The 22,384-nt window shown below is 33.4% G+C and overlaps 1 protein-coding gene across 1 annotated transcript in view; it reads right to left on the bottom strand.

Annotated features, from left to right (window-relative positions):
- Window positions 1-22,384, bottom strand: part of fbln1 (fibulin 1) — a 48,242-nt gene that overhangs the window by 10,431 nt on the left and 15,427 nt on the right. Inside the window, exons 9-16 of the mRNA XM_059536197.1 lie at window positions 21,166-21,309; window positions 19,855-19,980; window positions 19,438-19,563; window positions 19,242-19,361; window positions 17,912-18,043; window positions 17,231-17,354; window positions 10,144-10,289; window positions 8,686-8,823 (exon numbers count right to left, since the gene is read on the bottom strand). Coding sequence (XP_059392180.1) covers window positions 8,686-8,823; window positions 10,144-10,289; window positions 17,231-17,354; window positions 17,912-18,043; window positions 19,242-19,361; window positions 19,438-19,563; window positions 19,855-19,980; window positions 21,166-21,309 — 1,056 coding nt within the window. The remainder of the gene's footprint in view (window positions 1-8,685; window positions 8,824-10,143; window positions 10,290-17,230; window positions 17,355-17,911; window positions 18,044-19,241; window positions 19,362-19,437; window positions 19,564-19,854; window positions 19,981-21,165; window positions 21,310-22,384) is intronic.

Raw genomic sequence — 22,384 nt, 5'->3', positions numbered from 1 at the left:
TTTAAGTTATAGCCGCGGATATGAGACCTTACTATTTACCATTGATTCTATCATCACCATTATAGCTTACAGGGAATCCAAAGTGCACCCAAACACCAGACCTGTTGGTTATTGGAGGATCTTCTATTTCTGGTCTGTTAAACGCATTAGCCATTTTGCAACGAGCCTTCAGCGCGTACTGAAAGAGCGAGCGCCTTACTCTGTAGTGGAAAACATAGGTTTTAAGAACATGCTTAATGTAATTGAGCCCCGTTACAATATTCCTTCACGAGCCCATTTCAGACAGACCGTAATTCCTGCTTTGTTCCAAAAAACATAAGCCCTATAGAGAACCAATTGAGTAAAAACACACTCAATATAAAGAGTTATAGAGTTCCATATAAAAAGTTACATCTTTGTATTTGTTCATAACTACTACAATAATATAACATTTTCATTTTTTTTTTATAAGGAGCGTTTTTTGTTTTATACAGTATGCTGCTATGAAAACACCATAGAAGATGGGTAAAGAATAGCTCCATCATTGTTCAATGTAAAAAACACTTTGTTAGTTTTAATAAAAAAAAAAAATTTAAATCAAGGAAATTTATCTGCCAATTTTTTCTTTTTGCTGTATCTAAAACATACCGAACCGTACCGAACCGAACCGTGACACCAGTGTATTGTATCGAACCGAACCGTGAATTTTGTGAACCGTTACACCCCTAATAAAAATACATTTTAATATGCATTAGAATTTATTTGCTACACTGTTCTATTTCATTCTAGCGTTTAATAAAATGTTTGCATTTAATTTAATATATAAAATAAAGTTTTGCATGTATATTTTAGACAATATTTATACACTTATTATTTTTCTTCATAATATGAATTTTCCTACTGTATACTATTGTATTTCATAGTTGCATTTAATAAAATTTGCATTTATACTTAAATGCAGTAATTAAATTAATTACTGTATTTAATTAAATATATCTTAGACAATATTTATATATTCAGATTTTTAAAATGCATTTGTATAATATATATATATATATATATATCAAATCTTTTTTTTCTTTTTTGCTATACCGTTGTTTTTGTTATAAAAATAATAAAACAAAATATTTATTACATTTTGATTTGTCATATGGGATGTTCTGGCAGAATAAAGCAATATTTATAAATTTATTTCATATATTTAATTTTAAATAGTTATAAATAGATAAATGCCTTTCGCTTGCACAAATGTGTAGTTATACCAGTGCTACCAACTGACTGACCAATATAACATCATTTTAACCAGTATTCTTCAGTAATGTAACAGTAGCTGTAACATGTAGTAACATCAGTGCTCATGCAATAATCAATCTCCTAAAATATCCTCTCTCACATGTGCAGCATTCAGAAGTCTGGTTCATTCAGTGAATCAGTTTCTTTCGGAAAATAGAAATAGCCCAATTATTCTAAATTAACCCTGTAAACATGCATATACCTACTAAAATCGTCACATTTTGATCGCAGGAGAGTGATGAACAGCATCATTTACCTAAAAAAATTAAGTTGCCACGTACAAACTCAAACAAATCTTTTTTCAGCATGAAGCGATTCACTAAAATAACTCGAACTCAGCTTCCCCTCTATACAGCTAATGCAAAGGGAAGCCTCGTCCCTCCACAGCGTCTACATTTCTGACACGCTTCACTTAAATTCCTCCGGTCTGTGTGAAGGACAGTAGCTGTAGCCAGCGTCACATACCTGATCACAGACAGCATGTCTCTGCCGTCGCCTCCGTTTGTAACGTTAACTTCCCTGCGCTCAAATATTGCATCACTTGGAGCGGCCGCTGACCACAGGTGCATATCCCTACCAGATGTTTCCACCGACTGGAATTTTTATCCTGCCTTTTTTTTGTACCCGGCCCGAGGTGGAGCCAAACTGCGAGCGGCTCAAGGGAAGATGCCACGGCGTTTGATTTCCCACCGTCCGCTCCCGCCGATGTCGGTACATTCCCCATGCTCGTGGTAGTCCAGGAAGTCACCACAGATTTGGGCTATTCCAGGCCTGCATTTCTGATATCCAGACGTCATTGGCGTCCCGTGCCAGGGATTCATCCTCGGCGAAGAGCTCGTGTCAACAAGGAGAGCGTTGAAGCAACAAACTGGACCTCCTTTCCCAGCCGCTCGGACCACACACACACTTTTTGCATCCAGTGCCACAAATAAAATGTGGAAATTACACACGAGAAAGTGTTTCCCAGACTGTCCAGCTCATAGCAAGGTTTCTGTGGGTCTTATAACGTCTTAATTCGCCCTTCCACAAATTAAGGCCTTAAATCAGAGCAGAAACTCTTCATAGTCATGGCATTAGATGATGCATACACTGCAAAAAAAGAAAATCTTATGCAGTATTTTAGTTTTGTTTTCCAATACAAATATGCAAACATCCTTAAATCAAGATACATTTACTTATAAAGAACATATAAAGTCTTATGTTTAACCCTAAACGTTTTGATTAATGTAGTATATTCTAATTCAGTAATGTTTTTTATTTATTTTGTGGCATAAAATTTTGTTTCTTTGACATTGTTTTGTTATTTTATGTTAATTTTGTTGTTAATATTTATTTATTACCTGTTTTTAAACGTAGACCTTAAAAATGACATTTTCAACTTAAACTGTCAAAAATCCTGAATATTTGGAGACTTGGAGACATGTGGTCTGTTTTACAAAAAAGACACTTGGCAGATTATTGCTGAAATAAAAAAAAAAATAGAAAAGTAAAAAAAACAATTCTTGAAGAATTCTTGTTTTGAAAAAAAAAAAATACTATTTAAAAATGTTATGTGAAATATATATTTTCCAATACATGTTTTAATCTAAAACCTTGAGAATACCAAATCCACAAATCACAAACAAGTTGTGTTACAAATTTGAGGATGATATCTCAAAAAATTTACTTTCAGTAAGATTGTGTTTGTGTGCAGTACCAAATGTGTACACTAGATGGAAATGGCTTATACTGTGGCCATTTTTGACCGTCTTTTCGAATCATGTCCATGATTTGTGTGTGTGTGTGTGTGTGTGTGTGTGTGTGTGTTTGTGTCTGTATGTGTGTGTGTGTGTGTGTGTGTGTGTGTGTGTGTGTTCACATCATGCCAAGTTTCATACCATTGTAAAATAAAAAAATTCGGAAAATCCAAAACGTTTTTCGTCAAAAATGACAGAAGGGTAAGAGTTAAAACAAGAAAAATAATTTGTCTATAGGGTATGAAAACATGATTTCCTTTAGAATTAAGTTGATTTTTCTGAGCCTATTGGCAGATATTTGTTCTATTTTAATCATAAACAATTTTGTTCAATTTGTCATAAATCAAGACTTTCCTATTTTATGTAATTTTGTTTCTCAAATAAATGTATCTTGATTTATGAATCTTTAGACATTTTCACTGGACAAAAAAAGACAAAAATGCTGACGGAAAACATTACTTTTTTTGCAGTGTGATCAGAACGAACAGTTAATGTATTTATTTTTTTGTAAAATGAATGAAAAAGTAATGGAGATTAGTTTGAAGTATTTTTTAAACTTTGGAGCAGCGCTAATACAAGACATTTACATATATAGACCATACTGATGTATTGTATTCCAGTCAATTGTTTTTACTTGGTCTTAAAAAGGATTGAATTCAGCTTCATAAAACCTGCTGAAACCCTGTCAAAGACTCTCTTCTCTTCTTGAAATGTTGACTTAGTCAGCCTACCTGGAGCGGCGCTAAAAACAAACACGGCTGCTGTTCGGATGCTTTCAGGTGGTCACCATAGACACGATTGTGTTTACACTCACTCGTGACCGCTGCACAAACGTGTGGATGACAGAAACGGACATTACAAGTCCAAGACAAATGCCAGTGACTGGGAGTTTCAATCCTTCTGAAGAAGCTCCAAAGAAGTTTCTTTATTTGTCTGTTTATAGTAACTAAAAAGGGAATGCAATTTTTTTATGTTATTACTGCTCGCGTATAAATGTGCTTTGAGAAAACAAGGAGCATCAGGTTCATGATGTTTCGACAGTGTAATTTCAAATATTTAGTGTGCAGATGTTTAGAACTTTTAACTTTATTTGAAATGAGAATTGTTTTTAAAACTATTAGTAATTAAACAGAAACTTTAAGGTCTTTCTGTAGGCTGCGGCCAAAATAAAAGCTTGAAGATTATTTGTAAAAAAATTAATAAAAATAAAATAAAAATAAAAATAAAATTGTACTCTTGTACAGTAAAAAATAATAATCATTATTGTTGTTGATGTATTTTATCATTTTGATAATCAATTTTATTATTTTTATTTTTAACCGTTATTAATGTTGTTTAGTAGCAGTAAGAGTAGTACAAAAATTACATTATACTGTGAAAATGTTGTAATTTGATATTTTATCATAAAATTGTTTTAAATGGTTTTAAATTTATCATTAATATTAGCATTATTATTGTTTTTTATTTGTATTATATTTTCATTATCGTTTTTGTTTTAACTGAAATATTGCTTGCAGTGGTGGGAGAAATTTATTACATTTATTTTATTTTTTTTTTAAGCAGGTTTGAGTTGTATACCAAAATGTACACAACATGTGTTGCGTTATTTCTATTGGCAGTGGAGTATATTTATATATCTATGCAACAGCAATATAATGTGTTTAGACTGTTTTATATTGCAGTTCACACTGCAATATATAACCATCGCAATGTGAGTTTTGGTCCAATCTACAAAAAACTACAAACACTGTCACTTTGTGGTGCTGTAAATTATAGCTTGTTCTGAAAATATCTGCAGCAGTGTGTAGCTTTCAGCATATAGCTCCAGCAACATCAAGTCCATGAGAATACTATTTCTAAAAGTAAAGCTTGAATGCAACATAAAAATTGCTTTAAATCCTCCTAAGCGCATGAGTTTGGATTGTGACTACTTGTAGTTCGCCCAATGAAAGACTGTGGAAACCTGTTTGGTTACAGTCATTATTGTTCTTTTTGGTGATGCTAGTAGTGCAGAAACAGCACTTCACCTAAAACATGTACATAATAGTTTGTATCTTAAAAAGCTAGTTGCAAACAAGCATAGCTGCTTTCTTATATCATATCTGCAAGCTTTTAGGCCAAGGATTGTGATGACACGTTATGTTAATAGTTGAGGTTAATGGATTCATACAACCATCTCCATGTTGCTCAAACACACCACAGCATTAACAAATATTGTTTTAACAGTGACATGTCTCGTAAATCACATCAAGCTCCTTTATTGTAATCCAAAGCCCGAGGGAAACGGGACGAAGGAGTCGCTGCGCTCCATACATTCGTGATTTATCCACACCAGCTGTTCTCCAGCACTGACTCACGGCTCGTCCGTTTGTCCATAGGACCACCATTGAGTTTAATTGAAGGATCTTCTGGTCACGATATGAGGCCCCTGACTCGGGACTGTAATGACGACGCGTTTGGAAAGAGGTGGCTCCTCATACTGAATGCAGAAAAATGCTTTCATGTGGCACTGGCTCGATCGGCCAGACAAACACACATTCAGACGTCATGACATCATGCCAGGATTCCACACAACCACGAGTGTCTGCCGTCACCATTGCTGCCAGTTGTTTGTGGCTCTTTTGTGTGATAGTGATTTAGGAAGTCTATTCTCTCCGCTAGGAGGGGAAACTACCCATGACGTCTACGCATACAAAGGCGGCCAATTACACTCTTCAGGGTTTCATTATAATGCGTTTCATCTCGGTCACACTGATCTTTCATGTTCAGGGCGCCATTATGGAGTAAATTAAATAAAGACTTTTACATGAGAACAAACAAAAAAAAATATTTTTGCATTAAAGTGGTCAACCAAAAACGAAATTCGTTGCTAGGGTGCTGCTGCGTGGTTGCTAGGTGGTCACATATTCATCCAAATCTAGATCCAAGTCTTAATATAATTAATTTCAATTACAGTAGGTATCTTAAACTAACAATCTTAAATATTGTTCAGAATTTTTTAATTTTTATGTTATTTACAAATATTACAAATGTTATTTTAGTTCATAATACAACTGAAATCCTAATAAATGTATTAGTATATTTCTAAATTAACATTAATGTAGATTTTTGAATATGGTAGAAGTATTCTTGGTAACACTTTATTTTAAGTTGTCCTTGTTTTATGTTACATGTTATAATAACAATTCATCATGATAATTACATCCAAGTAACCCTAAGCAAAACCCTAATCCTAAACATGTAGTAAGTACATTAGTACTTAAATGTACTTCAAATATAATAATTATAATTTATTATATAAATGATAATAATTACCACTGTAACAAGGACACCTTAAAATAAAGTGAACGGTTTGTTCTGTTGTACTGCTATTACACTATTTTTTATTTTATTTTTTTTACATTTTTTAACTAACATTTTTTGTTTTTTATTATTATTAGTCTTTTTGTTTTATTATATTTGTATTATTAATAAATTATTAATAAATATCTATAACTTAACTGTAATGTAGGTTTTTGAATATAGTAGAAACAATTTTTGTTAAAATACTATTAAACTATTCACAAATTTTAAGTTATTTAAATAAAGCTAAAAATCAAATAATGTAATATATAATAGTTGTAATAATTGATGAAAAACAAAGTTTGTTGAAGTACTAAAATCATTAAAACTTAAATTTAAACAAAGCTAAACAGAAACAAAAAAGCTAATAATAATCATTAAAATTATTGAATAACAATTGTAAAAAAAAATATTAAAGCCATGTAAAACTGAAAATATGAAAATAAAAGCATAAAACAATATTGATAAATAATATAGTATAGTAAATAAATAATACTAAAATAACACTGGTTAGTTAAAGGAAGGGTAGGTAAAAAAATAATGTATAAATTTTTTTTTTTCCAAATTTGTTTAAACTTTATTTATATATCAATACATAATTAAAATGTAAGTACTCTGAAAAAGAAAGTATAAAAATCGAGTGACTGTAGACCTCTCACGACTGTTTTAAAGACAGCTCATTATTTCCATTCACTCCACCCCCTCCCTTCTGGGCTCCTTCCAAAGCCTCTACTACGGCTCGCTAAGTAATGTTATGTTAGCTATATTACGCAGCTACGTGTGCTAATGACACATGCTTCATGAAAAAAATATGTATGATCAAAATACAAAAAGAAAGATTTACCTTTCCAGCAGAAATAAAGCCATCAAGGAGTCACTTTTCAGCCCCTTGAGTTCCCTCAGTTCTCGCCATCGCTGGAAAGCCACGCCGATATTATCTCGCGTTTTATTTCTTTGTTTATCCAAAGACTTTTTGTTTGACTTTTCTGGTACTGTGAATTTTGCTTGCTGTTTCTCTGCCATTGTTTTGGTATTCCTAGGATCCGTGCCTGTTGAATTCCTTAAATCAAACGTGCACACGCAAGTCAGCAGGTCATGTGTGGCAAAAGGGTGGTTGCCTTGCGAGAGAGTGACAGTCGCCTAAGCCAATCCTATGTTTCGTCCCGAAATGGAAATAATGAGCTGTGTTTAATACAGATTAAACGGTCTAGAGTCACTCGATTTTTATACTCTTTTTATCAGAGTACTTACATTTTAATTATGCATTGATATATATAGAAAGTTTAAACAAATTTGGAAGAAAGTTGTTTATACATATATTACCTACCCTGCCTTTAATGAAACCTAACGCATTAACTGATAATGTATAGAATGTTATTGTAAATGTTTGCCAATGAGTTTTTGCACTAAAGTTTTGTAATTGTAAGTAGTACATTTATGGATTTTGAAAAATAATTGATCAACCACATATAAATTGAAATCTGTTGTGAATTAAGATACTGTCTTTGGTGGTGCAAAGTACGTTAAACATTGTAAATGTTGTGCCAGAGTTTGTTGTATAAGAAAGGACAAACCATAGACAACAAAACTGTTATTCATAGTTGAACATGACTAAAATAACTAGTCTTGATTTTAATTAGTTTCAAAGTGCTAAGCTGCTAATTTTGTGGAACCCTTTAGACATTTCACTCTATCTTATATAATCTATGAATGAATTTCATTTAAATATTGCTTCAAAAGAGTATGTTTCTCATCAGTCTCACCCACATTTCTATAAACTCAGAATGGTAACCCTTCCCAATAACCTTTGTGTGAAAGCGCACCAACAATAACCGTCTGGACACCAAAAAACCTCTTTGTGAGCTTTTCAAAGTGTCCTGGAAAAACAGAGCGAGTAGACAGAGAACACATTAAAGTCGGTCATGCCACAAAAGTGGGAAACAAGGCCACATGCTTATAGTGAAGGAAAAACATGGGCTCAGGATGAAGAACACATGGAAGAACGTCTTCAAATGCAGCCGAGAAGGCCGCAAAAGATGCCGTCGACTCTGAAGGCCTATCATCAGCCGGCCCAAGATAGGAATCACACTGTCGGAATGAGTTAGATTGAATAAGCCTCTCCATGTAGATTCATGCTTCCCGCTAACGTGCTCCCGCAAAGAGTCACATATGCGTTTGGTTTGTTTAAAGAACAAAAAAAATGAGTAGAATCTTTCGTAAAGGGAAATTAGGTCAGAAAACCACTTGATGCAAATGTAATTTCCAGACAGGGATGCCTCTGGGCTCGGTCTGCGGTCCGCTGGCATTGTTAGCCACATGCCATAGTGACACTCACCCACGATCATCCCGTGATCCAGACGTTTGATGATGTCGAACGAGTTCTGGACGTTTCCTTCCAGGATGTCGTAGACAATTTCCGGGGAGTCCATGTGAGGAAGGTGAGAAGGTGTGGGAGATCTCAGAAACACAATTTCTGGGAAAAACAAAAAAACATGGATTTTATTAGAAGACACTTTGAAGATGGGTGTGTCTCACTGTGCTGAGATGTTCAGAGTGAAGAAACACATTAGAATTGAGGCCTGATGTTTGGCTCAGTGATTTCCATTGTTTTATTGTTGTCAATTTATTATTGAATTTCTTCAGCCTTCTATGTAAGTATGTGAACAAAAACGCAAGGAGTTGGTGGCTGTGGATACCAGGGTTCAGCAATATTAAGAAGTGAAGGAGTTGCTTCTTTGAATCCATTAGTCGAAATTTGAACTGAACTGGCCACAGTACACAGAGAGATGAATTTTACCTATCTGTCTATCATTTTGTCCATTGTTTTATCATTCTGTCAGTCTGTCTTTCTAAATAGATTCTTATCTATCTGTTTATGTATCTATCATTTTATTCTATCTATCTTTCTATCTATCTATCTATCTATCTATCTATCTATCTATCTATCTATCTATCTATCTATTCTCAGAGTACAGTATATCTATCTATCTATCTATCTATCTATCTATCTATCTATCTATCTATCTATCTATCTATCTATTGTCAGTATATCTATCTATCTATCTATCTATCTATCTATTGTCAGTATATCTATCTATCTATCTATCTATCTATTGTCAGAGTATATCTATCTATCTATCTATCTATCTATCTATTGTCAGAGTATATCTATCTATCTATCTATCTATCTATCTATCTATCTATCTATCTATCTATCTATTGTCAGAGTATATCTATCTATCTATCTATCTATCTATCTATCTATCTATTGTCAGAGTATATCTATCTATCTATCTATCTATCTATCTATCTATCTATCTATCTATCTATCTATCTATTGTCAGAGTATATCTATCTATCTATCTATCTATCTATCTATCTATTGTCAGAGTATATCTATCTATCTATCTATCTATCTATCTATCTATTGTCAGAGTATATCTATCTATCTATCTATCATCTATCTATCTATCTATCTATCTATCTATCTATCTATCTATCTATCTATCTATCTATCTATTGTCAGTATATCTATCTATCTATCTATCTATCTATCTATCTATCTATTGTCAGAGTATATCTATCTATCTATCTATCTATCTATCTATCTATCTATCTATCTATCATTACTGTACTATCTATCTATCTATCTATCTATCTATCTATCTATCTATCTATCTATCTATCTATCTATCATTACTGTACTATCTATCTATCTATCTAGATCATTCTATCTTTGCATCATATATTTACATTGAAAAGCATTTGATGGAAATGGAAATCGCAGCTGTACCTTCAGGTTTGTTGAATTCTCTGAAGGTGGGAAGCGAGATGGCCGTGTGTGAGACGGAGAGGATGGGATTGAGCATGCAGGAGATGTCATTGGGCTGGCAGGACTTCACACATCGGATAAAATCAGCACGATCGACCCTCGGCCTGCTGGAGGAAGACAACACAACCGTCTGAACCAGAACCAAACCACTGACCTCTGTCCTGAGCTACATGTCAGCTGCATCTGGGCTCTGCCAGAGAAATACATGCTAATGATGCAGGATTCGGTTTCCCCTGTCGGCACCATTCTCAATGACGACATGCTAAAATGCCAAAGCGCTCCAAACACAGTAGGGCCCATTGTGAGACGGCTCGAGCAAACAGGCCGTGATCTCTGGTGTTGACTGGGTAAAATAATCTTCCTTCACAGTTGAAGCTCTCCAACAACCGGATGGTTTCCACCAGAACCCACCACAGAACCAAGCACCCAGCGGGCGGGTGAAACCTTTACTGTATAAATATTATTTGCACAAATACACTGTCCATTCTTAATATGGAGCTCATAACACAAACAATCAGGTTTTTTTAGGGGGTAAAAATCAGAGCAGAAGACGACGAGAGGCCAAAAATCACACCACAGGAGAATCGGTGGTTGAGTTTCCTGTTAGCCACTCATGGTTTTTCAATGCTTTTTCGAAGCTGTGACATTGATGTAAAACTTTTTCCGAAAAAATGTTTAGTTTAGCTGAGCATTCCCGGTTCGGTATCCCGAAATCTCTATGGAATTTATGGAACGAGGGAGCTTTAAATGCTGAACCTCCTGACAAAAACAACTCTGACTTAATTTAAAGCTGTGTTCGGGTAATCAAACACAGACTTTGGATTGCAAATGAGATCTCTTTAATCTTCAGTTGTTTCTCCTACATAGCAAAGAGATTCAATTGTTAAGTTTTGTTAAATCTCATTGCATTCTTTTATTTTTATTACTTTGGTATCGGTCAAAAGTGGATATAACCTTTAGAGTCATCAAATGCTCACTTAAAATCTATAAATATACATTATTAAAGACTCTAATAATTTAGACATAATTCTGAGTCATTTTCAAAATGAATAAAAATATTTTATACTGTATGTGATGTGATGTCAAAATTCACTTTTTTTCAAATTTTAAAACAATTCTAAATATAAAATTTTATAACAGTGAATTAATAAAAAAATACATGCTAATTAATTTTTTTTATTTTATGTTTAAAGTTCGTGACATTTTGTCTAAATAAAAGTAAACCAAAAAATCTAATATAAAAGTAAAATACACTTTTAATAATTGTAATACAAAATTGGATATTAAAATTGTATACTATTTTGTCTAAGGATGGATTTGAAACACTAAAAAAACATTTATTTAAATGAAACAAATATTTAAATCTTTTTTTTTAATTAAGGTTGTATAATTTTTGTCTAAATAAAACACTAAACTTAATTTTAGAAAATATTTACATTTTCAATAAGATTGTCTAAAACACTAAGTTTATTTTTCTTTCAAATTAGATATTATTAAATTAATCATTTTAATACAAAATTAACAAAAACAAAACTCGAATTAGTTGTAAACAACATGTATTAGTTTTTATTAATACAAAATTTTAACATTTAACATTTTAAGTTTTGTATATTTTTATTTATTTATATTAAGTTTATTTTTCTTTCAAATTAAATATTATTAAATTAATCATTTTAATACAAAATTAACAAAAACAAAACTCGAATTAGTTGTAAACAACATGTATTAGTTTTTATTAATACAAAATTTTAACATTTAACATTTTAAGTTTTGTATATTTTTATTTATTTATATTACTATACACTTTTGAAATATTAGCCGTTGACCAGTAAAATATAATTCTCGGCTGATCGATATTTGTAATATCTGTACCCCGTAACATGCTAGTGTTAAAGCGACCAGCTCTAGTGAAGTGTGCTGTAAAGTGTGCATCGTGCCATGATTAGCTGAAGCTCATCTCTGCACGCTTTGATCAGATGCAGGAGCTGCAGCGAAAGCCCAAAGCTCAGATCAGGTTACGGCCGAGAGGAGAGAAGCCCCTGACAGAGAAGTCAAGCCACCGCTGGGCACGGACCTGTAATTAGCAATTAGCGGGTGGGTCCACGTTTAGCTTAGGCCTGAGCCAAAGCCACAAAATGTTCTCCTGCTTATAATACCCAACTTGTGCACGACATGCTGAGCGAGAAAGAGGGGCAAACGGCGCGAATAAAGAGCCGAGAGCTCTCGCTAAACTTCAAAGCTAATGTCAAGGCCTTGTGGCGAGCGCGGCGCTCACGTGGGCCAAAACGCCAGATCCTGATGTGTGACTTGAGGGGGAAAACGTGGCTTTTGTACGGGCCGTGTTTCTGGTCAAGCAGAAAGTTCTTCTTTTTCTTTCTGGTAATTATTATTTATAGTCAGTGTCTTGATAGCAAACCAACACAAACACTGCGGCCCATCATTTCTCGGTGCACGGCGGCGATGTAGCTTCACCACAAATTGTTCAAACCACTGTCCAAAGCCCAGAATCCCATAATTCACTGTCAGAAAGTGTGTGTGTGTGTGTGTGTGTGTGTGTGTGTGTGTGTGTGTGAGAGAGAGAGAGAGAGAGAGACGCGGAGAGCAAAAGAAACCAGAGAAATACCACCTAACTCAATTTTTCTAATTGTAATCCAATCCAGCCTAATTTGAGATGGAGACAGACAGAAAAAAAGAAAATTAAGAATCTAAAATATCCTTAACACACATCATTTGCATAAATCTATTACATATAATGTTGTAATAATAATAATTTTTGGTCACAAATGGATGTTGTGTTGACAATTTATTTAGACAAATTATAAAATTTTAATTATTTATATACAAAATGTAAGTTTAAATTAAATAAAACACTAACAATATTTTTTATTATTTTGTTGAGACAATTAAAAAAAATGTAACACAAAATGATTGAATGAATGGTGCAATATTTTTTAAAAAAAAACACACAAATTAATTTGAACTAAATTTAGCTTTAATATTAATACTAAATGTAAGTTTAAAATTCCATTCTATTTTGTATAAAATATTTTTTCATGTATTTAATCAAAATATTAGTTTAATAGTTTTAATAATTTGAATATGTAATGCAAGTTAAAAATTTAGTTTTCATTTTATTTTTTTTTAAATACAGACAATAATATGTATTAAAAAAATATTTTAAAAAAATTTAATTTCACTACGAAATGTTCCTTTAAAATAGTACAATATTTAATATAAAATAAAACATAATTATTTTTGTTAATGTATTAGACAAATGTAATTAATGTATTTATTCAGACGAAATATTATACCATTAATCACTCCAAAAAAGTAAAAAAAGTTTTGCCTAAATAAAAAATAATGCCCTAAAATTTGTGGTTTATATTGGAGTTATTTAGCCAAAATATTATAAAAAAAATTTATATCAGCCTTTTATGTTATTGGCCATAATAACTGTTTTTGAATGTTAAAGCCAACATATTAGCTTTGCGCTAATGATTTTCGATAGCTTTTCAGTCTAGCCAAATTACCAAATTAAATTCAATGTGCTCTGTAATATGATTTATTAATGCAGTATAAAGTGGATTCATTAGCTTTAAAAGACATTGTGTACCAAATACAACATTTAGCCGTCATAAAGTGGTGTTTTATCCTGTCTAGTCCCTGATTTACAGTGTCTTAGCACTAGCATGAGCGTGTTTTAACTAGCAGTTAGCATCTTTCAGAGCCCTCTGCCTCAAAGCTGGACCTCGTCAGATCAGTCCGTCTGTTTCTGGATGTATGGTGGTGGATTAGCGGCTAATGTAGACTTTAACTGCAGGTTAAAGGGTTCAAATCTCTGCCTAATTATCCTCCAAACCACTTTAATGATTAATGGATGCTCGCTACATGACTAATGAAATGTTTTCTGGGTGGGTTGTGCACATGTGTGGGCGGTCATTTTCAGACTTTCTGATTCACTTACGGTAAAAAAAAAAAAAAAGTAATATATATATATATATATAGCAAATGTGATATTGACAAAAAATATTTTTTTAAATACAAACAAGAATGCTACAGTCAGTAAAATTTTATTAGAAAATGAAAGACTAAAAATAATAGAATAATAAAAATTCTTAGGATATATTGATGTGTTGATTTGCTTTGCCTAAAAGCGCCCTCTAGTGGCCCAGGACACAGAGACGACTCAGAGAGTGATCACAGTCACAGACTACAGTATATACTGAACAGCAGGTCTGATACATGAAGAGCTTGACCTCATTAGACACCTGAGGATCTATGGTTACACTGCAGAATAATGTTGCCTTCAAGTCTCAACGGCTCCATCACATTCACCAGAGCTCGTGAACGCCACCATAATGTAATGAGGATCCCACCTTAGCAACTGTTGCTGTGCAGATATTTATTTTACTGTGCGATAAGTAAACAGATTTCTTAAGTATTCATTTCTACCAATTGATGAGCATATTTTACTGAAAACACATATTTTAACCACAAATTTAACAGAATTTTATATTTTAAAAAAATAAAAATATATATTTTTTTTTTATTGCAGTTTTTGACATGGTTTATAAATATTTTACTGAAAATCTATTTTTAACCACTTTTTATTTCACATAAAATCTTTTTTTCACATTTATTGAATGTAAAATAATGTAGTATAGAATAGTGACTTTACTGAAGATATGTTTTTAATTTATTATAACTTTATTTTTAACCACTTTGTTCATATTTTACTGAAATGTTTATATTGTGTTGCAATTATTACCACTTCATGTGCATTTTTCACAGAAAATCTATTTTTGTTTACCAATTAATGTGCATATTTTGTGCAATGTAGAATTTTATTGCATTCATAAACAATTTTATGCATATTTCACTGTAAAACTGTTTTGTTTGTTTGTTTGGTTTTTTGCTAACACTTTTTGCGTATTTTACTGAATTTGATTTTTTTTTTTACCACTGTATGAGGATATTTTCCTGCAAAACTAGTTTTTTTTTCGATTTTTTTAACCATTGTATGTGCATATTTTAATGAGACTATTGTTTTATTTATTTTTATTCCTGCTTTATCAAGGAACTCTTCAGTTCATTCCTGTAAGACATTCTGCAAAACATCAGCGTTAGCAACAGTAACCAAGGGGGGCGGAGCTTAGGAAATGATCAGTTCACAGTGAGAAACAAATCAGTGTCAGTGTTATTTTAGTATTATTTTATCATTTGTATTAATTATCTTTTATTTTACATTTTAATTTATATAATTTTAGAAATTTGGTTCATTTTTATTACAATTTTATAATTACTGATTAACATTTATTTTCATTTCAATTTGAGTTTGAGTTTTAGTTGAGTTTTTGTTCTTATTTATTTTCCAGATATTCATTTTACTGCTTCAGTTTAAATGCATTCGAATGCAACATATCTCATTTAAATTTTTTATGTATTTTTTTATTTATTTATTTTATTTCCACTCTATTTCAATTAACAAAACGGTTTAAAAATATATAGATTTTATGATAATAACCCTGAACTGTATTGGTCATAATTCATAAAAGGCTGGGCAAAAAGGTTGCAATTAACAAGCCACTGATTTCCACTGATTTCACTGATATTTGCTCTTCATTTGTTGCATCGATTACATTCGGACTAAAATCACTCGATCACAAGGTAACAATAATTTCTACATGAGTAAGAGGGATCTTTCCAGAAGGACTTGAAGGCAACGTTAGACGAGATACCCAAGGCACATGGAAGCAGTTAATCAAGCATGACGCGGTTTCATTCGCTGATGTGGCTCAGCTCGTCCGGGGTTACGAACAAGCGGATCTTGAAGAGGTAAACGCTAAGGTGTCCGAATCGCCTAAGCTTCATCTCCAGAGAGATCTCAAAGTCCTGAGGAAGCGCGATGGGTTTCTGGACTACCAGGATGCCGCCGTGCTCCACGCGTTTGGCGGCGAAGTAGCCTCCCTGGTTACCGTCCACGATGGCCACCTCGATGTCGTCCCCGAGCGCCGAGTTGGACGGGCCCATGCGGAAGATGTTGGTGGGAATGGGGATTTTGGTGGGGAATGTCAGGTGGTAGTAGGTAATTCTCACAGGCAAGGCCAGACACTCGCTAGTCTGATTACAAGGCAAGCGCTCACAGCGACTGCGAGAAGACAAACGGGGGGAAAGAGAGAAAAGAGAGGGGTTAGAACGCTGCAGTGCGCCACATGCGGAAAAGTGTGTGATTTTGAGGGGGCGGGGTTTGGTGGAGGGGGAGGAGCATTCGCGGTGACATCACAGAGTGACGCATTCCATTTGTTTTCTCCATAGAGACACTGAATCCAATGATGCTGTGATTCATCTCAGCTTGTGTTTTTTTTTTTTTTGGAATCCGAATGGAGAAAAGAAATGGTTAAGCGGACATTACGGGATTTTTCTCTGGCAAGACTTGCAAAACATAAAACGTGTATTAATGAAACTCTGTGCAATGTTCATGCATTGCTTCTGCAGCTTTCTCGGATGCAACGTTCATGCACAATGTTAGAAACCCCACTTCTTTATCAATACCTACCTGCATCATTCCAGCTATTTGTGAACTCCTTAAACATATACTGCATGGACTAATACTTTTGACAAATACTTTTTTAAATAAAAAGTATTGAAATCCAAAAATTATTTATATTTTATATATTGCTTACATTCAGAAATATTCATGCTTATAAAAATAATATTTTTTTATTATTTAAATGAATATATATCAAATGTAATGCTTTTAAATACATTCTATAATATATGTATATATAATTTATTTAAAAAAAAAAGACATTTAATTTTGAAAAATAAACATTTAAACATTTTGACATGGATTTATTGTATTTGTCTATATATAGCAGAAATACTGGTGCATATATATATATATATATATATATATATATATATATATGTTTTTATTTCCCACAGCGTAAAATCAAGCTCCACCCTGCATCATCCTTTTTTTTGATCACAGATGTAAAACCCTTTATGAAAGTAGTTCTATGTTCACTTGAAAGGTTTCATGACTTACGTTTCTCCTGAGCGTCTGTAGTTGGCCGGACAGTCGAAGTTCAGACATTTATATCCGCCCTGAATGTTGAAGCAGCTCTCAGATTCGCTGCAGCTGTGAGTACTGGTTACACACTCATCGATATCTGATCACCACAACAAAACACATCAGTGTTAATCAGGATTTCAGATTTATATGTTTTTCTTTTTAAAGTATGGTTAAAACTACTGCCACAAGATAAAGTGTTTTAATAAAACACACTGAAATACAAAAAAGAAAAGAAAAATAGAACACTTTTCTTTTTGTTAAAGTTTTTTCATTCATTTGTTTTATTTTTGTTTTTATGCATTTTAATGTTGACTTGGCTACTAGATCATTTATTTATATTTTTTTTGTATTTACATTTATTTTATATATTTATTTTAAGTTCCTGTAAATATTTTTATAGTTTAATTTTGGCTTTAGTTAACTGCAGTTAATAGTGTTCACCGTCTGTTTGAATACATGCAATTTGTACTTTTTTACTGTACATTTCTGTCATGGTCACCACTGATATCCTTCTCTTAAATATAATATACATAGAAACGTAACATTTTCTGGAAAGCTGCTTTGCAACAATTTGTATCGTGAAAAACGCTATACAGATAAACTTGAATTGAACTGAAAATGAACTGGGATGTCCTGATTGTGACTGTGTCTGACCCTGGCAGCTGCGTCCATTTGGGGCGAGGGCGTATCCTGTGATGGGACAGGTGCAGTGGAAGCTCCCCGGGGTGTTGTGGCAGCGGTAAGAGCAGATGTGTCCACCGGTGGGCAGCGCACACTCATCGATGTCTGAAGGAGACATCACAGTTACAGTCAAACCAAAAACTATTCAGACTGCAGATATCATTTTTGATATCGTTTGACTAGCGGGTGCACAATCCCTATTTTATTTACCGTATTTTCCGTACGGATTGTAAGGCGCACCTTCAATGAATGGCCTATTTTAGAACTGTTTTCATATATAGGGCGCACCGGATTATAAAGCGCATAGTTTGACTGGGTTTGCGTTATGCATCCACTAGATGGAGCTGTGCTAAAGGGAATGTCAACATTTTGACAGAGCGCCTTGATCCATATATAAGGCGCTCCGGATTATAAGGCGCTTTTTAAAAGTAGTTTTTTTAGAAAATTGAAGGCTTTTAAGTGCGACTTATAGTGCGGAAAATACGGTAATATTGAAGGTAGAAAATTTGTACCCAGATTAATGGTCTATGCTTAATTTTATGAAGTATGCGATTAATCTCGATTAATCACAGAAAAAAGGTGTGAATAATTCGATTAAATATTTTAATCGATTAACAGCCCTAATGTGTATATATACACACACACACACATACATAAATACAAAAGGGCTGTCAAATGATTAATCGCATCCAAAATTAATGTTTACATAATATATGTGTGTGTTCTGAACATGTCTATTATGTACATATAAATACACACACATGCATGTATATAGTTAAGAAAAATATGTTACGTATATATATTGAATATATTTATATATAATATAAAATGATATGAATTATAGGAATATAAATATATACATGCAAATATTTCCAAAATATACTGTATACTGCATCTGTGTGTATTTACATATGCACAATATACACAGTACACACAAATATATTATGTAAATAAAAACTTTTATTTTGGATGCAATTAATCATGATGAATCATTTGACAGCACTAATATATATATATATATATATATAGTTTTTTTTTATAAAAAAGGAAATCATATATATGTATATATTAAAAATTAGCATATTATATTTTTATATACTAATACTTAGTATCTGACATTATAGAAATGAATTTGTTCTGACACAGTTTAACTCTGAGTTCTTGTCATATTTTATTACCATTTTCTAAACTGTAGCATATAAGCTGTGATAATGTGAGAAATGCTGAAGCTGTTTGAATACGCTCTGGTTTGGCTGTAGTTCCTCCACTGCACAGTCGGCGGTGTTTGTTAGCGAGCGCTCACCTTCACAGGTGATGCCGTCCACGTCGCTCAGCTGATATCCGCGGCGGCAGTAGCACTGGTAAGAGCCGTAGACATTCGCACACTCCTGACTGCACGGGCTGCTCTCGCACTCATTGAGGTCTGCTTAAAGCACAGGTTAGTGCATGAATGAGAGGAAAGGGTGGATTATTAGCTGCTCATATAGGTTTTCCTGTACCGTCGCAGTTCCTGCCGTCGGCGGACAGCTTGAAGCCCATGGTGCAGCTGCACTTGTAGGAGCCCAGGATGTTTTCACACTTGTGTGCACACAGACGTCCAGGATAATTCCTGCATTCATTGATGTCTGATGTTCAAGACAAACAAATACATTCAGATCAATAATACACCCCCCCCCCCCCCCCCCACACACACACACACACACACACACACACACATACATACACATATATTTGAAGAGTTCAGATGCAGAAGCGTTAAGGCATTACGCATTAAACACAACGTCAGAATTTCAGGATCAACGGGAAACGAACACTGAACAAATATTTTCTGGCTGATAAATGCATCGACCCTGGTGTGGGTTTGAACATGCAACCTCTCAGTCGGCAGCTCTGCAACACTAACCCACAGCACTCACCCTCACAGGATCTGCTGATGCTGTTGAAGATGAAGCCGGCCCTGCATTCACAGCGGAACGAGCCCACCAGATTAATACAGCCATGACCGTCACAGGAGTTATCAGGCCCCGCACACTCGTCGATATCTGACACACACACACACACACACAGCTCATGATTAACACTGATAAGTGGAACACTGAAACAAATATGGTCTTCAATGAGCTTTAATTCAACATAAAAATGCCATTTGCAACCCATTTTATTTCTTTATTGAGTGCTACATTATTCACTATGTAATATAAGAATACATAAAATATAAAAAAAATACTTTTATGCATTATATATATTATTTTCTTTTAATTTTATGGTGAAAGATGTTTTTTTTTATTAGTTTGTGTTTTGGTTTTTGAGATTTGTGAGACTTTGAGGTCGTGATTTTCAAGCATTTGTATTATTTTATAATTTATAATTTTCTCTTCTTTCTTAAATCCACGTAAATTAATATTTATATAAAATGAATAATAATTATATATAAATTATATTCAGAACCCATTTTATTTCCAATAATATGATGCATTTTTGAGTGAAACATTACTATGCAATATATTTATATACATATTATACATTGAAAAATATTTATTTTATTTATTGTATTAATTATAGTTTTTTTTCTTTTAAAGATTTTTTTTTTAAATAAAATTTAATAGATACTTTATATATATTATTAAACTAAAAAATATTGTTTAAGCAGGCAGAATTTAAATGTAATATAATTGTTATAAATCTACAAAAATCTAATATATATTACATACATATACTTTCTGTGTGTGGGTGTGTGTATATATATATATATATTTTTTTTTTTTTTTTTTTTTTACATAAGTAAATACATTTTTCACTTTGCACTAAATGTATTATTTGCCTTACTTATCTAAATTCAACATTACCACTATATGAAAAAATACAAAACTATATTTTGCCACCAAAACAACAAAACACTTTTAAATGAAATTATATACTTAAAAATGATATGACAAATGAAATGCATTAATATATTATTGTGGTTTGGTTTAATTGTTTTTATAATGATATTTCAACAATGATATAATACATAGATAAACTACATAAATATAAAATATAAATGTGTGTGTGTGAAATCTATGAATTATTTTGGTTTGATTGTTTTTTGTATATTTATTATTTGCTATTACCCCTTCTGATGTTAGTTATATAGTGCTCCTGCATCAACACCAAGTGTATTTCTGAGTGCAAGCGTGTGTATGGTGGTCATTTCTGTCATGTGTCATGTGACCGTGATAGTTTCGTACCCACGCAGCGAGAGCCGTCGGTGTTCAGATGATATCCTCGTCCACAGGTTACCGAGTGTCTCTGGCAGGTGTAGGAGCCCACCGTGTTGAAGCACATGTGACCCGACGGACACGGTCCTGTCACACTTAAACACTCGTTTATATCTGTCACACACAAGGGGAACGTTTTGCACTAAGTGTAAATAGCCATAAATGCAATAATAACGTTATTACTGTTTTTAACTTCATTTATCTTGAAACCTCTCGGGTCGATCGCGTAAAAAAAGAATGCGCTTTATCATCTACGCCGCTGGAACTGTTGCTAGATGATCATCTTTGTAGTGCTGACAATCCACAGAAAATATTTCATGACACCCATATCTGGTTCTCAAGTAAAAAGACTAATAGATTACACTATTAGGACTTTGCCCATCATCTGTTATAGATCAACTAACAATCTATAAAGGTGCGAAATGCATCGACTTACACATGTTTAAAGGGGTGGTTCGGGATTTTTGACATCGGACCTCATTTTTAAGTCAGCCTGGTTGTTGTTCATCAGTGGAGACATTTTTTTTTTAATTATCCAGTCTTTATATTTGGATAGATAGCCGATGCTAGGCTAGCGCGAGTCAATGGGTATATGTTAGCCAGCCATTAAAAACCGTTTTACCCGCTCCACAGTGCACCAAACGGAAATCAATTATAACACTAGACTATCGATGCAAATGTCCGTTGATAGAATAATGTTAGAAATCAAACTTACCTTTCATCACATTGCATTAGTTATAATTTGTTCCCTGTAATCATAAGCCTTGTCGACAGCAGCAGCGGAGTGATATTGATTACCTAGGCAACCGAGTGAGCCGGTCCACACATGACGCAAGTGTATTTACCTGCCGCTGGCACACTGATTATCACTAACATCACATAAGCAGAGCAAAGTAGAGCCGGAGCAAAGTAAAATTCCGCAGCGGCTGAGAAACTAGTTCCTTTAGGATCATTGAGATGAAAGGTAAGTTTGATTTCTAACATTATTCTCTCAACGGACATTTGCATCGATAGTCTAGTGTTATAATTGATTTCCGTTTGGTGCACTGTGGAGCGGGTAAAACGGTTTTTAATGGCTGGCTAACATATACCCATTGACTCGCGCTAGACTAGCATCGGCCAACTATCCAAATATAAGGACTGGATAATTTAAAAAAAAAATGTCTCCACTGATGAATAACAACCAGGC

Source organism: Carassius carassius, chromosome 43 (genome assembly GCF_963082965.1).
Source record: "Carassius carassius chromosome 43, fCarCar2.1, whole genome shotgun sequence".
Taxonomy (NCBI): Eukaryota; Metazoa; Chordata; class Actinopteri; order Cypriniformes; family Cyprinidae; genus Carassius; species Carassius carassius.
This window is presented reverse-complemented; position numbering and strand designations above follow the sequence as displayed.